The 15,650-nt window shown below is 46.9% G+C and overlaps 2 protein-coding genes across 5 annotated transcripts in view; one reads left to right on the forward strand and one right to left on the reverse strand.

Annotated features, from left to right (window-relative positions):
• EFEMP2 (EGF-like fibulin extracellular matrix protein 2) overlaps positions 1-3,926 on the forward strand; it is a 66,786-nt gene extending 62,860 nt beyond the window's left edge. For both annotated transcript variants that reach the window (XM_077456108.1, XM_077456102.1), the window contains exon 11: positions 2,363-3,926. In XM_077456108.1, the coding sequence (XP_077312234.1) occupies positions 2,363-2,524 (162 nt within the window). In that variant the 3' untranslated portion in view covers positions 2,525-3,926. The remainder of the gene's footprint in view (positions 1-2,362) is intronic.
• A 1,403-nt stretch (positions 3,927-5,329) lies between these two features.
• The window catches only part of MUS81 (MUS81 structure-specific endonuclease subunit), a 326,264-nt gene continuing 315,943 nt past the window's right edge, over positions 5,330-15,650 (reverse strand). Inside the window, exon 13 of one of the 3 annotated variants that reach the window (XM_077456085.1) lies at positions 5,330-5,584. In XM_077456085.1, coding sequence (XP_077312211.1) covers positions 5,509-5,584 — 76 coding nt within the window. In that variant the 3' untranslated portion in view covers positions 5,330-5,508. The remainder of the gene's footprint in view (positions 5,585-15,650) is intronic. The other 2 variants (XM_077456093.1, XM_077456072.1) reach the window with 2 other exon arrangements.

Genomic DNA, 15,650 nt, shown 5'->3' on the forward strand with positions numbered 1-15,650 from the left:
TTAAAAGTTTGACATTTTATCTGGAGGTGCCTGCATTGTGGTGATGCAGGCATACTTTTATTTCACCACAGGTTCCCCATAAGCCCCAATTGACTAGCAAAAGAGCTAGTACATAGAAATCCACAATACCTACAACACTCCATTCCAGTTTACGTTATCCCCTTTAATATGGGTGCAATGGCATCAAAGGGACTACGTCACATAGAATATGTATCAGGTTTAAGAGTTCTGAAGGGGGCAGATGAAGAATAACTAAAGCAAATTATAGTTATCCATTAAAACAGCAGCACAAGTTATTCTGGATTTAGGAGATCAGCAAATGTGTATATGAACAGCTCAACCACCTTAGGAGCCAACACTAAATTATTTATAAATAGGAATTATGCATCATCTGTCTGGCAGTACAATGTGCAAATGTGTGTAAGACTGGCCATACATTATACAATCTCCATATTCAACTTCCTTTAGATTTACCACAACCAGTGGCGGAAATACCGCCATAGCGACCCATGCGGGAGCTATGGGGCCCGCAGCCGATCTAGGGCCCAGTGAGTGTCGTTGCCAAGCGGGTGCGAGCCGCACCGGGTGACACCCGCCAGCGGGGTGACACACACCAGGTAGCGACAGCCGCACCACTAGCACCTCTGCCTTCTGTGCTCGAGCGCAGGCTGAGGGACTCAGCGGCGCGGACCTAAGCCACCTCCCCTCCTCTCTGTTTACATCCACAGAGAAGGAGGAGCCTGCGCTCGAGCCTCGAGGAACACACACAACGCTGTATGGGGAGACTGTCAGCGCTGTTGTAAGGTATGTAAGGGAGGGTAGGGGGGTCTGCACTACTGAGGGGGTGCCTGCACTACTGGGGGGGGGGTCTGCACTACTGAGGGGGGGCTGCACTACTGAGGGGGGGCTGCACTACTGAGGGGGAGCCTGCACTACTGAGGGAGGGTCTGCACTACTGAGGGGGGGGTCTGCACTACTGAGGGAGGGTCTACACTACTGAGGGGGGTCTGCACTGAGGGGGTCCTGCACTGAGGGGGGTCTGCACTGCACTACTGAGGGGGGTCTGCTCTGCACTACTTAGGGGTCTGCACTACTGAGGGGGGTCTGCACTACTGAGGGGGGTCTACACTACTGAGGGGGGGGGGCTGCACTACTGAGGGGGGGGCTGCACTACTGAGGGGGGGCCTGCACTACTGAGGGAGGGTCTGCACTACTGAAGGGGGAGCCTGCACTACTGAGGGGGAGCCTGCACTACTGAGGGAGGGTCTGCACTGAGGGGGTCCTGCACTGAGGGGGGTCTGCTCTGCACTACTGAGGGGGAGCCTGCACTACTGAGGGGGGGGCCTGCACTACTGAGGGGGAGCCTGAACTACTGAGGGGGGTCTGCTCTGCACTACTAAGGGGTCTGCACTACTGAGGGGGGCCTGCACTACTGAGGGGGAGCCTGCACTACTGAGGGGGGGGGTCTGCACTACTGAGGGGGAGTCTGCACTACTGAGGTGGAGTCTGCACTACTGAGGGAGGGCCTGTACTGCTGGGTGATCTACACTACTGAGGGGGAGTCTGTACTGAGGGGGTTGTCTGCAAAGCTGGGGGGGTCCTGCACTGAGGGGGGTCTATAATGGGGGTGTGGGTACTAAGGGGGATGTCTGCATTGCTTGGGGGTCTGCACTGAGGTGGGGGGTGTCTGTACTGATGGGGGTCTGCACTTGGGTGGGGGGTCTGCACTTGGGTGGGGGGTCTGTACTGCTGGGGGGGTCTGTACTGAGGTGGGGGGTGTCTGTACTGATGGGGGGTCTGCACTAAGTGGGGTGTATGTACTAAGGGGGTGTCTGCACTGCTGGGGGGTCGGTACTACTGAGGGGGTCTGCACTGAGAAAGGTGGGTCTGCACTGCTGGGGGTGTCCTGCACTGAGGGTGGTGTCTGCACTGAGGGGGGCCTGTACTGATGGGGATATGCATGTGTGTCCTTCAGGGGCTGCATACGGTATACTGCATACTTTGTTGGTTGAAATTAATATAAGCTTTTGCCTGGGTACTGTGCTACATGAGTGTGGTAATCTGTTGTTCACTGGCATTCGTTCATTTTTTTTTTTTTTTGTGGGGGGGGGCCCATACAACATTTTGCTATGGGGCCCTGTGATTTCTAGTTACGCCCCTGACCACAACTATGTAGTGCATACAAATTGAAAGTGTTTAGGTTTGCTCTTGCATTATATGGTTTTGGTAAAGCTAAAGGAAAATTGTATAATGTATGCCCAGCCTAAGTCATAAGAGTAGCCATTTAGAATTACAAAGCTTTGGGCAGGTATTACAGTAGCAGAAAACATCTCTCACACTTCTCTTTTTTTTTTTCCTCTAGCAAATAAACAATATTAGTGCAATGCTTGTACTGGCACGTCCTATCACCGGCCCCCAGGAGTATGTTTTGGACCTGGAAATGCTGACCACCAACTCCCTGCTGAGCTATCGTTCCAGTTCTGTACTCAGACTCACTATATTCGTTGGGGCACATTCCTTCTAGAGCAAGTCACTGCATTATCTTTTGGTCTATAAAAGTTTTCTCTTGGTTAAATATATTTGTTCAATGATATTTTATTTGTTGTCAATTAAAACAGATAGTTTTGAAAAGGGATGTCTTTCAGTGCAAAGCAATGGAAGATGTTGGCACAGCAAAAGGTTGACCAAGTCCTTGTCAGTGAGGTCTTGGGTTTAAATAATAAACTTACAGAATATCCAGAACCAGGCTTAGAAGGCTCTGACTTCAGTGTAAAGCAGCGTGATTTTGTAACAGCATAGTATCAGCTATAAACTTGGACTTAATATGGTTTCTGCTAATAGTAGTCATCTGAATACATTGCAAATCAGGGACAGCCAGATTATGCTGGGTTTGTATCTGTTGTATAAGGGAATGCCTTACAGGACTCCAAGGTGTTGCTTGATTTCCAGGCAAAATGCTGTAGATACAACATACTGGGGGCTCATAATTATGAGCAACAATTAGCTTTGTTAAATACATATAATGTTTAAATGTGTTGTTCATGGATAAAAGGTCAATGTTGTTTTGCCCTGTTTTTCAGCAAAAAAAAATAAAAATAAATTAAGAATGAGAGAATTAAGATTACTTGATGTATAGTAAGTAGACCACATGCCACTATTTCCCAAGTCAGCCCTTGGAGACAAAGCACTGTAAGTTTTTAGTTAAAAAAAAATGTACACAGGTGCATTAATATGCCCCTTTTTTTTAAATCCACTCTAAACATTTCACCCAAAATTCTGAAAAAAGCACTGGAAGATGTCCAGAGAATCAGAGATGAGACAATCTACCACATGCAATGCACCAGACACCAAAATATATTGACTTATGCATATAAGCATAATCACTGATTTAAAAGGGATGCCATGATATGAGGGGCAGACTCAAATGGGATGACATTTCTTGACTACAGTTATTCCACTGTTAAGTTTCAGTGGTGTTCACCAAATAAATAGGCAAAACCTTTATGAACCAGTCAAGTTTTTGAACTTTGTTAGACATTACCATGAATATCATAGGATGCCTCGTATGTGGCCATCTCTATTTTAGGTGTATTTTTTCTTTAAATGTATGTTGACATATTTACGAAGGCTAAAGTACAAGGACCATACCTTAAGGGATGAAATCCTAAAACGTCAATGTAAATGTGCTATCAAATTTGTCTTGTTAGTCGCATTCAAAGCAACTTAAACATCAAAGTGAGGGAAAAGGTGCCCAATGTACATCCTCTCTACTGAGTGTGAAATACTAACTGTGTAAGATTATATCATTATTGTTCAGCCTCTGTTTCCCTGTCCTTGTAAATTTCTCCTCTTTGTACAAGTTTTTTTTTCTGTATTACTAAGTATTACTGTTCATCAATAAAGAGAAATAAATGATGGCTAAATTATCATTGCCTTTTTATCATCAGTCCATTAATAAGGTAACAAAAGACCCTTCTAGTATGTTCTGGGACTGTCTTTGGTCTCTTTCCAATTGGACATTGTAATATCAGGTGTAATAAGAACTTATCAAGAGGCAAATCACCTCAAATGATTGCTCAACATTCAGAGACAGCACCACTATGCCAGAAAATTAAACATGGATGGTTTGGCAAGCCACATTAAAGCCTGGTACACACGGTACGTTTTTTTTCCCTTCAGCCCGAAATTGAGGAGCTCTGGAAGAGGGTGCTGTACTAACTATGCAATTTTAGTACAGTGATCTCCTCGCTGAGCTATTGTGGGAATGCACCCCCAACCAGCACTTGCAGCCATTGTCAAGTGGGTCCTATGCTATTCATAGAATGAAAGATTCTGCTTCCCTGAACCATGGGAGAAATACACTCCTTTGTATTGGAGAAATAAAGGACTCTGCCTATATCACAGGTGGACATTAATAAGAGGTAATGGCGGGGGATGGGGTGCTCCATCCCAAGGGATCTGGTATTTTCTTATCTGTCAAAAAGGACCTCTACACACGTGCCGAATGTCGGCCTGTATCTACTGTACTGACTGATTTCAGCAAGTGTGTACGAGGCTTAATTCTACTGGGGCTTGCATGTTCCCCGTTATGATACTATAACACTTATGGCTCACTTCCCCAAGAAGTGTTTTAGGCTCGTCCAGATTTTTACATTACCTCAGAACTCAGTTTCAATGCAACTATAGAATTACCAACTTTGAACATCACACTGCAAAGATTCCATTACTATGGTGAGTGGCCTAGGAGTGCCACAATGAATGCTACTTAAAGCAGAAGTAAACCCATCCATAAAACAGTTTTATTTCTGGCACGTGCCGGAAATGTAGCACTGCCATTGGTTGTGCTCTCAACCAAACTGTCAAACCATCCAATGGCTTGCATCATAACTGATCACATGTGCAGCATCATGGCAGTTGTAGATTAAACAGAGGCAAAGATGGCAGGTTTCTTGACCGAAAACGATAGGGGGGTTTACTTACACTTTAACTGTGTCAGTGTTTTGCAGAGCACTGTGACTTTAAATGTCCAATGTAAAAAATGTCCTCCTTAGTCCCCATTCACTTAAACAGGGAGTAAACACAGGTTTTCCACGTTAAAGTTCTTTGGATTATTTAAAAAAAAAATTGGGTTGTTTTACTCAAAGTCCTGTAACCTGCAAAAGCTGTTATGTGTACGCAACTGCTCCGTGAGAAGTGCATGTGTGTAGAATATTAATAATTTAATTTCTTTAATATAATTACTATAATAAACATTGATGGCACTACAGCCAAAATAATATTTAACATGAAAATCCAAAAAGTAGCACTGTGATACTACATAACAAAAATAACTCAAAAAACAATGCATATGGTGAAACCCAAACACTCCTCCAAACTCCACACCAGTGTTTTAATGCTCCACCACTCTCAAACAGGCAGTAACTCACCACAAATATATCTTATTACAGATTGTCAAATTGTGCTTTATACCTTGATGTTGCAATGACTAATTTGTCCAGTCCCCCAGTTTCAAGCTTTCCATTGTGCTGTAAACTCTACAATGATGGTTATGCAAAAAGAAAGAAAAGACTCCAATAGTGTAATCCTGTAAAAAAAATATTACTTTAATAAAAGATTAAAACTACTCACAAGGCTAAAACACAATACTTGCAAAACAGTCCACATCTGCACTAGTGGCCAATCATAATGTGCATAGACCAGGAAGCACCCACCCGCAGCGATGGTTTCTCACCCTACTCGAAACTTACAATTTCACTTGCTACACATACATTTTGATTCCCCAACCCGAGCACAGAGTAGGGGTGGCTAAGATTATATAATATTTGAAGAGGAACTAAACCTTCATTGAAAAAATTTGTGAGCAAGTTGGTTTTAATTTAAATATATAAAAGATATTTTGGGCTTAGTGTGAAAATTTGTTTTCCAAGCTGCACTCTCTAACTATCCGAATACCAGGTGTCAAAATAATCTATATACACATTTAAGAAGTCAATACAAATCAATTTCAACCGCAATAAATATACTAAAGGTGAAAAATATATTTGGAGTCCAGCAATATAAATTGCTTCAGCATGCATTTGCTTAATAAGAAACAACAAATATCCCAACAAGATGAAAAGCAACAAATGGCCCAATTAAATAGAATATGACACCATCCACTGGTGAAGTGAATAAATCTTAGAGACAGCTACCTTGTGCCCTCCACCACCAGTAAAAAAATGGTCTCTGACCAGATAGTATTGATCCCTTTAAAAGAGATCAAATGAGCACATAGATAACAAGCTTCTAGACATCCAACAGTATTCACAACAAAACTGCCCACTTGTACACTTCCGTGACTCCAAAAGGTCAGCATCATTTATAGGAAGGAACACAGGCTGCACATATTGTTAACCACTATAAAATTTTTATTTTAAACAAGACAGGTACTTACAGAGGTAGATAAACAGCAGATAAAAATGCATCACTGCCATCGACTGGGCAGGAGTGATGTCACCGGTCAAGCCCCGCCCAATGCATTTTGCCATCAAACATTTTCTAGGAACGGGAGAAATTTACTAGACTCTCCCCAAAGATATATATACTATATTTTTCACCTTTAGTATATGTATTGCTATTGAAATTGATTTGTGTTGATGTGCATTTATTATAGGCGTGTTTGTGTATATATATATATAATATATATATTGTAGCAGGGTGGTTTTATTGGGAGTCTGATAGAGATCTGGGTGGGACAGACTCCCAAATCCATGGACCGCAGTTTAACGTTTTTTTTTTTTTTCAGGTCTTGATTAAGGCAGCTGGTCCTAGCTCTCAGAGAGATAGTGTGTGTCTCCATGTGAGGAGGCAACTAGGAGCATGGCTGCTTATTCCCTGACTTTGGATACAAAGTATTTGCGTTTGTAAGGACACTTACTACAATTGGTGGAGAATGCAGGCACAAGACCCAGAGACCGTACCTCTTGCAGCAGCATTATTGATTATAAAAAAAGCAATATTTTTATTTTTTTAATTCACTGGTACCAGTATACCGTTAAGAGAATGGAGGAAATAATCAAACAGCTGGTACAAGCACGCACAGACCAAAACCGCTTGTTGATAACTGCTACCCAAGCAGCCATGCAGTAGCAGAAGGCGTTCAATAAGCTCATACAGAGTCAGGTATAGTCCCTGACTGACAGGGTTCTACATGTGTACAATGTTGTAGTATTACGCAAGCGAGTGCAGGCTGCACTACAGAAAATGACGGCTGAGGATAACGTGGAGGCTTTCCTCACAATTTTTGAAAGCGTGGCAGAGCGTGAAGGGCTACTCCAGGACTTGGGATGAGCTTGATGTTCGAGTCGAACATACGTACTACTACGGACGAGGATGAGAGGATGTCCGTGATAGGCGGAACACTGACTGCTGGGAAATTGAGTGTTCCGCCTATCACAGACAGAGAGGCGCGGCTTTTGAACAGTGGAATGGCCGCCGTCTGTCAGACGAGGAGGAGAGGTGCGGCATGGCACACAGAGGCTGCAGAAGGCAAAGAGACAGGTAGGCTGCGATGGACACAGGGATGGACGGGACACAGGGATGGACGGGACACAGGCATGGACGGGACACAGGCATGGACGGGACACAGGCATGGACGGGACACAGGGATGGACACAGGGAGGGACACAGGGATGGACACAGGGAGGTATGCAGCTGCAGATGGGCATTGTTGACCCTCTTTTCCACTCTTTTAAGCTGTAACAGTAGCTGCTGCATGTCTCACCCTCGGCTTATACACGAGTCAATACGTTTTCCCAGTTTTTTTGTGGTAAATTAGGGGCCTCGGCTTATATTCGGATCGACCTATACTCGAGTATATACGGTAGCTAGCTATATTGCTCTTCTGTAATAGAGCTTTTAGTCAGCTGTAGGAGATTGTGGGTGATGTCTGTGTGCCCTGACCGCAGTATACACCATTATCCACCTATATAGCTCTTCTCTAATTGAGCCATCTGCCATCTGCATGAGTTAGTTGGTGTTGTTTGCCTCCAGCACAGCACAGTATACACCGGTATCTACCCTTTAATTCTTGTTCTATAATAAAGGCATCTGCAGGAGTTAGTGGGTGTTGTGTGCCTCCAGCACAATATACACTACCCAATTGCTGGTTTTCCCATCTCCCTTCAGGCCATTACCATGTCTGGAAGGCCAACAAGGAGAGGCAGACAGGCACGAGCCGATAAAAGAGGGCAAGCAGGCTCTGTGTCTAGAGACAACAGTGCTGGTTGTGGACACGGTGCATCGTCATCATCAGCACGTGGCCATGGGACACACTTGTCCATATTTTCGGCAGCTGGACGTGTTGAGCCACATCATGCTGAAGACTTGGTAGAGTGGATGACCAAGCCCACTTCATCCTCCTCATCCTCTCTCACCCAGGCTCAGGGTACTAGCAAAGCAGCTGTCAACGCATCGTCTTCCCTCGTCTCAATGTCATCATCAGTGACTCCTTCCCTAGACCCCCCATGTCCTCCTGAGGAGTCCCCTGAACTCTTTGAGCACAGTGTTGGGTACATGCTCCAGGAGGATGCCCAGTGTTTTGTAGGCTCTGATGATGATACTTAGCTAGAGGAAGGCAGTAAGCGTTAGCGCAGAGAGAGAGGATGCTCAAGAAGGACAGCAATCTGGCAGTCATGATCCACAACCTGCAGCATACTGCCAGGTTTGCTCTAGCGATGAAGAGGGAGGGGATGATGAGGGCACTGACTCCACGTGGGTGCCTGATAGGAGAGGAGAGGAGGAGGAGGAGGAGGCACATGTCCAACGAGGCAGGATGCCCTCCGGGGGCCAGCTTAGGGGCAGCACACCGACTGAATCACACCGCAGAGCTCCGCCTGTGCAGGGCGCTGCCTCTGTGCGTTATTCTAAAAGTTCTTTGGTGTGGGCCTTTTTTGAGACGAGTGCATCAGATCGCACCGCTGCTATTTGCAACATATGTCTCAAGCGTATCTTGCGTGGCCAAAACATCAGCCGCTTGGGCACCACATGCTTGACCAGACATATGTTGACCTGCCATGCAGCTTGTTGGCAAGAGTACCTCAAAGACCCACTCCAAAGAACAAAGCGGATCTCTCCTTGCTCCTCATCAGCTGGGATCTCCAACCTCACTAGACCTTCAGTCCTCTCTGAAACCTGCTTTGAGAGGAATGAAGGTGTAGAATTAAGTGTGTCAGCCAAGTGCTTGCGGGCACTCTGCTAGCAGTACACCCACGTCTGATTATAGCAGGCAAATTTCCCTGCCCCAGCTGCTGGACCGTCGAAAGAAGTTCACTCCCAGCCATCCACATGCCCAGCGGTTGAATGCTAGCTTGGCTAAATTGCTAGCACTTCAACTGCTGCCTTTTCAGTTGGTAGACTCGGCCCCCTTCCGTGAGTTTGTGCAGTTCCTCAGTGGCAGGTCCCCAAACGCCACTTTTTCTCACGGAAGGCGATTCCGGCTCTCTACCAGCATGTGGAAGGCAATGTCCTTGACTTGCTGGACAGGGCGGTCAGCGGTAAGGTGCATATTACCGCTGACTCATGGTCCAGCAGGCATGGACAGGGACGTTACCTGTCTTTCACGGCCCATTGGGTCACTCTTCTGGCAGCTGGGAAGGATGCAGGACAAGGTGCAGTAGTGTTGGAGGTTGTTCCGCCACCACGCCTCCAAAATGCTACTACTGGTTGTGACACACCTCTTTCCTCCACCCCCTCCTCTTCTTCCTCCATGGCCTCTTCCAGTGCTCTGTCCTCAGAACCAGCGGTGCTCCGTAGGCGTTCAAGGGGGTATGCAAGTACGCAGGCAAAGCGATGCCATGCCATGCTTGCGCTGGTTTGTTTGGGGAACCGGAGCCACACTGGGGCAGATATTTTGTCAGCTCTGCAGGGGCAGGCCAAGAGGTGGTTGACGCCACGCCAGCTTAAGCCAGGAATGGTGGTTTGCGACAATGGCACCAACCTCCTCTCCGCCCTCCGACAGGGACAACTGACCCATGTGCCCTGTGTGGCTCATGTCCTTAACCTGGTGGTGCAGAGGTTCTTGGGCAGGTACCTGGGCTTACAGGATGTCCTGAAGCAGGCCAGGAAAGTCTGTGTGCATTTCCATTGATCATTTAATGCCTGTGCTCGGCTGGCTGAGCTCCAATAGGAGCTGAACCTGCCCAAGAACCGCCTTATATGTGACATGCCCACCAGGTGGAACTCAACGTTGGCCATGCTGCAGCGGCTGCACATGCAGCAGAGGGCCATCAATGAGTACCCGTGCGACTACGACACCAGGACAGGGTCAAGGGAGCTTGGGTTTTTCTCACCACGCCAGCGGGGCATGATCAGGGATGCATGCACTGTCCTGTCACAGTTTGAGGAGGCCACAAGGATGGTGAGCAGTGACAGTGCATGCATCAGTGACACTGTACCTCTTGTCCACCTGTTGGAGCATACGCTGCGTGGAATAATGGACAGGGCACTTGAGACAGAACAGAGGCAGGAAGAGGAGGACTTCCTTGCCTCTCAAGGCCCCCTTTATCCAGACAGTGTTCCTGCTGTCCCACCCATCACATAGGAAGAGGAGGAGGAGGAGGAGGAGGAGGAGGAGGAGGATGATTGTGTCAGCATGGAGGTGGAGGCTGGCACTCAGCATCAGCAGCAGTCTTGTAGGGATGGTTTACAGTCCCAAGAAACCCGTGGACTTGTACGTGGCTGGGAGGAGGTAGCTACGGATCATGTTGTCCTTAGTGACCCAGAGGACTCCGGACCGAATGCCTCAGCTAACCTACGCTGCATGGCCTCCCTGATCCTGCAAAGCCTGCGGAAGGATCCTCGTATTCTTCGGATCAAGGAGAGGGACCATTACTGGCTGGCCACTCTCCTTGATCCACGGTACAAGGGTAAGGTTGCCGACCTTATCTTGCCGTCGCAGAGGGAGCAGAGGATGAGACATCTCTGGGAGGCCTTGCAGAAAGGTCTGTGCAATGTGTTCCCAGAGACTGGGAGGTTACAAACTCCTGGTCCTGGACAACGCGTTGCTGAGGCATAGGTCAGAAGAAGCGGTGGAGAAGGTGGTCGTCTGACCGATGCGTTCAGACAATTTTTTAGTCCGCAGCCCCAAGGTATGATTGGTTCCAGCAACCATCGCCAGCGTCTGATTTACATGGTGCAGGAATGCCTAGGGACAAGGTCAGACCTGGACACCTTTCCCACCGAAAATCCTCTGGCTTACTGGGTCTTGAGGATGGATCACTGGCCAGAGCTTGCACAGTATGCAATTGAGCTACTGGCCTGTCCTGCATCCAGCGTTCTTTCGGAACGCACCTTCAGTGCTGCTGGTGGCTTTGTTACCGATCACAGGGTGCGCCTGTCCACCGACTCGGTTGATCGACTGACCTTCATAAAGATGAATCAGTCTTGGATAACCCACAGCTACCAAGCACCTGAAGCTGATGTAACCGAATAATTTTTTTTTCAAATATCACATCCCTTCAAGACTGCCTATGCCGATGCTGAGTGACTGTCCTGTTATGTTGATTGTCTATCCTCTTCCTTCTCCGCTGATATGTTGGAAGAACATTTTTGGTTCTGGGTGATGCCACCAGCCCAATTTTTCTGCCCCTGTTTAACAGGGGCGTTTAATTACAATTTTTGATGCAATGCTTTGCAGCAAGGCTCATTCCTGCACTACAACTAGAGTATATGGGAGAGGTTGCAGTGTCGTGGCACCAGCACCAGTGCCTAAGGCCCAATTTTTCAGCCCCTGTTTAACAGGGGCATGTAATTACAATTCTTGATATAATATTTCACAGCAGGGCCCATTGCTGTGCCCACCGAGAGTAACTGTGAGGACTTATAGTTTTGTGCACCAGCACCACAACCACCAAAGGCCCAATTTTTCTACCACTGTTCTACAATGGCATGTAATTACAATTCTTGATATAATCGTTCACAGCAGGGCGCTCCAGCGCCCACCAAGAGTCACTTTGAGGGCTTACAATGTTGTGGCAACACCAACACCTTGTTCTGCCATTTCTGCAGAGCATATAGGGCAGGCCCCTACTTTCAAACGTCCAACTTACAAACGTCTGCTACTTGCAAACTGTAGGAGACAACAGGAAGTGAGATGAAAAAAGACGGACGGCAAAACAAATTATACAGGGGTGATAACCCTTCCCTATGTTTTCCAAAAAGCTTAAAAATAGATTTTTTGACTGGAGCTACACTTTAAAAATGTACCAGTTGAAAATTACAAACAGATTCTACTTAACACAACAAACCTACACAGTCCCGGTCTTGTATACTGCTGTTCTGAGTATATAGGGCCTGGGGGCCCCACGTCTTTCCTTTTTTTAATATGGGTCCGGGGTTCCCCTTAATATCTGTACAAGACCCAAAGGGGCTGGTAATGGGCTGGGGGGGGGGGCTATCTATGCCATTTTTCTCAATGATTTTCATCCATATTGCCGGAACCAGATATTACATTAAAACCGCAAGCAGTTTTAAATGACTTTTTTTCCGTTAAATGTCATTTTGTGCAGGGACTGTTCTAAACACGGGAAACATGTGGCACTTCACAGGCATACTATAGACACCCCCCAGGCACGATATTTAAAGGAATATTTCACTTTTTTTTCACTTTAATCGTCATCAAAATCAGTGCTCCCGCAAAAATGGCCATTTTTAAAAACATTTTAGGCATTGACCCATGTCCCCTGGGGCAGGAGCCAGGTCCCCAAACCCCTTTTTAGGACAGTATCTTGCATAATAGCCATTAAAATTAGCACTTTTTATTTTGAATGTTCGAGTCCCATAGACTTCAATGGGGTTCTAAAGTTCGCACAAATTTTCGGTCCGTTCGAAAGTTCTGGTGTGAACCGAACCGGGGGGTGTTCGGCTCATCCCTACCCAGGATCAATGGGCTGAGGTCCTTGCCCCCTTTTTGACCGGGGACCCACATAAGACCTATTTTGGTCTGAATGTTGCTGAGGCCTGCCAAAATAAAACTCTGAAAAATTTGATTCTGGCCCGCCTTGGCATAACAATGGCTGCGAGAGCTCAGCACATCCATGCTTGGCAATTTAAGGTGGACCAACCTGCAAGGTCCCAGATGTATGACCTCATTCACCTCACACGGATGTGGTTACAGCCAGAGGTTGCTACCCCAGCTCAAACTGTGGAGAGTCCTAGTGGACTGATTTGTGAGAGCCCTTCCAACTAGGGGTGCACCAAATATTTTTTTTGGTGCCGAAACCGATACCGAAAATGAAAAATACACTAGGCCGAAAACCAAAATGACTATATTTTTATTTTTGTATATTTTAAATAAAACGTATACATTTATACAACACATTGCTAATAGTATTAGCAACATTTTCATGCAGTGCACCTCTAGCAGATATGATGCAGGAGATGATCAGAGACTGCAGACGATACAAGAGATCAATGCAGCCTCACCAGTGCCCATTAAATGCAGCCTCACAGTGCTCATCAATGCAGCCTCACCGTGCCCATACTCACAGCCTAACTGTGCCCATCATTGCAGCCTCACGGTGGCCATCATTGCAGCCTCACATGCCCATCATTGCCGCCTCACAGGCCCATCATTGCCACCTCATCGTGCCCATCATTGCCACCTCACCATGCCCATCATTGCCACCTTACCGTGCCCTCATTGCAGCCTTACCGTGCCCTCCATTGTCACCTTACTGTGCCCTCATTGCCGCCTTATTGTGCCCTCATTGCCGCCTCACCATCTGCAGCATCTCCCGCTGTGTCATGGATGCCAAATGTGAAACGTTCGGCCACGCTATGACAAAAGTCCCGCCCTCCTCCTAGACCAGCTCATGTGATAGACAGAACACTGCGTCTATCACAGGAGCTGGTCTAGGAGGAGGACGGGACTTTTGTCACAGCATGGCATAACATTTCTCACAGCTCCGTGACACAGCGGTTTCCCGCTGTGACAAGTAGGGAGGAGTTGGGAGGATCGTGGCGAAGAGGAGGGGGAGGGAGAAGTCAGTGGCATCACACACACACACACGGAGATCGAGGAGGGGAGAAGGAGGGAGTGGAGGAGACTCCCGCAATGGGCGGCACCCGGGGCAGACCCCGCCCCCTTTCTGTATCGGCTGATTTTTGCTATTGGCCGATTTTTGCTATAGGCCGATACGGAAAACACCGTTTTCGGCCGATAATTTTCGGCGGCCGAAATTTTGGTGCACCTCTACTTCCAACACCTATACAGCGGTTTGCCAGGAAAGCTGATCCTAAAGATGCCAATGAGTTGGCGGCCCTTGTGGAGCGGTACTTGTGCACTGAGGATTTTCTTCAGAGAGTAGTACCCAAAGAATCCTTCTCTAAGAGACAGAAGCGCACCAAACTGGGAAAAGGCGATCCCACCCTAAAGTGGGGGAAAAAGGTGGTAAATGCGAATGAGGTTCCTGAGGCGCAAGGTGTCAAAAGGTTCATTCATTAAAGAGAGACCCACCAGGAGCGGGTCCTATAGTGTGCTGGCATTGCCAAGAACTGGGGCACCTGGCCGGCAGTTGTCTGATAAATCAGGAATCTATAACTTGACTAAAAAAACAGCACTCTATGCAGACGATATGGTTCTATTTTTGCGAGACTCCAAGAATACCCTGTCCACACCTTTAGACATCCTTAATTCCTTTGCAAATTTTTTGGGTCTGAAAGTCAACTGGGGGAAATCCCAGATTAAACTAAAATCCAGGCTACAGGCGTGGCAGAATCTGCCTCTGACACTTATGGGTAGGGTGAATTTAGTAAAAATGAAATTTCGACCTCTGTTTTTATATATATTTTGGAATTCTCCTGTTTGGATACTGAGATATACATTCAAAAGAATAGATCAACTTATAATGGATTTCCTGTGGCAGGGGCGAAACCCCTGAATTAAACTCCGGGTGTTACAACTGCCGTGAAAACAAGAGCGTCTGGCGGTCCCAGACTTCCACAGATATTTCCTGTGGGTCAGCTAGTTTCTGTACACAGGTGGTTTACTCTACCTGAAGATGACACTGCCAATACACTAGAGGTGGCTGTTGTTGGTTCGTATGAGGCACTGACACACCTCCCGTATCGGGGCGTCAGGGCTCCATATAGGTTCACGATATCCATGCATGCAACTAGTAGGGCATGGGTAGCAGTGACCAAGATGGGCAACACCTCTGAGATTTCTTCTCACACCACTTTGGAAGAATCCTAAATGAATACACTTCTGCGGGTACCCCGATCCAATCATCTGGACTAAATCTGGTATTAAGAGGCTGAAAGACATAGTGGGTGGTGGGAAACTTCTGCAGTTCGACGCCCTGAAAACTAAGCTTAATCTTCCCAACACTCGTTGTTCCATTGTCTTCAGCTTCAGCCAGACTTGCATACATTGCCCAATTTGGAGATATTGACATTACCCTGAAAATTAGTGAATTGGAGTCTCTGCTGAGGGAAGACAAATTGGACAAGGCCCTGTCTACAATATATAAACAAATGTTCGGTGAGGGTGGAGATCTCCTTGAAAAGTGTAGGGCGAGGTGTTCCCCCAGATGGACAGGGATGACTGGGATGATATATGGGACATTCATTTTACCAGATTGATCTTTACTAGGGACCAATTCATCCAATTT

Source organism: Lithobates pipiens, unplaced genomic scaffold (genome assembly GCF_037356315.1).
Source record: "Lithobates pipiens isolate NorthernLeopardFrog02 unplaced genomic scaffold, aLitPip1_a1.2 Scaffold_10, whole genome shotgun sequence".
Taxonomy (NCBI): Eukaryota; Metazoa; Chordata; class Amphibia; order Anura; family Ranidae; genus Lithobates; species Lithobates pipiens.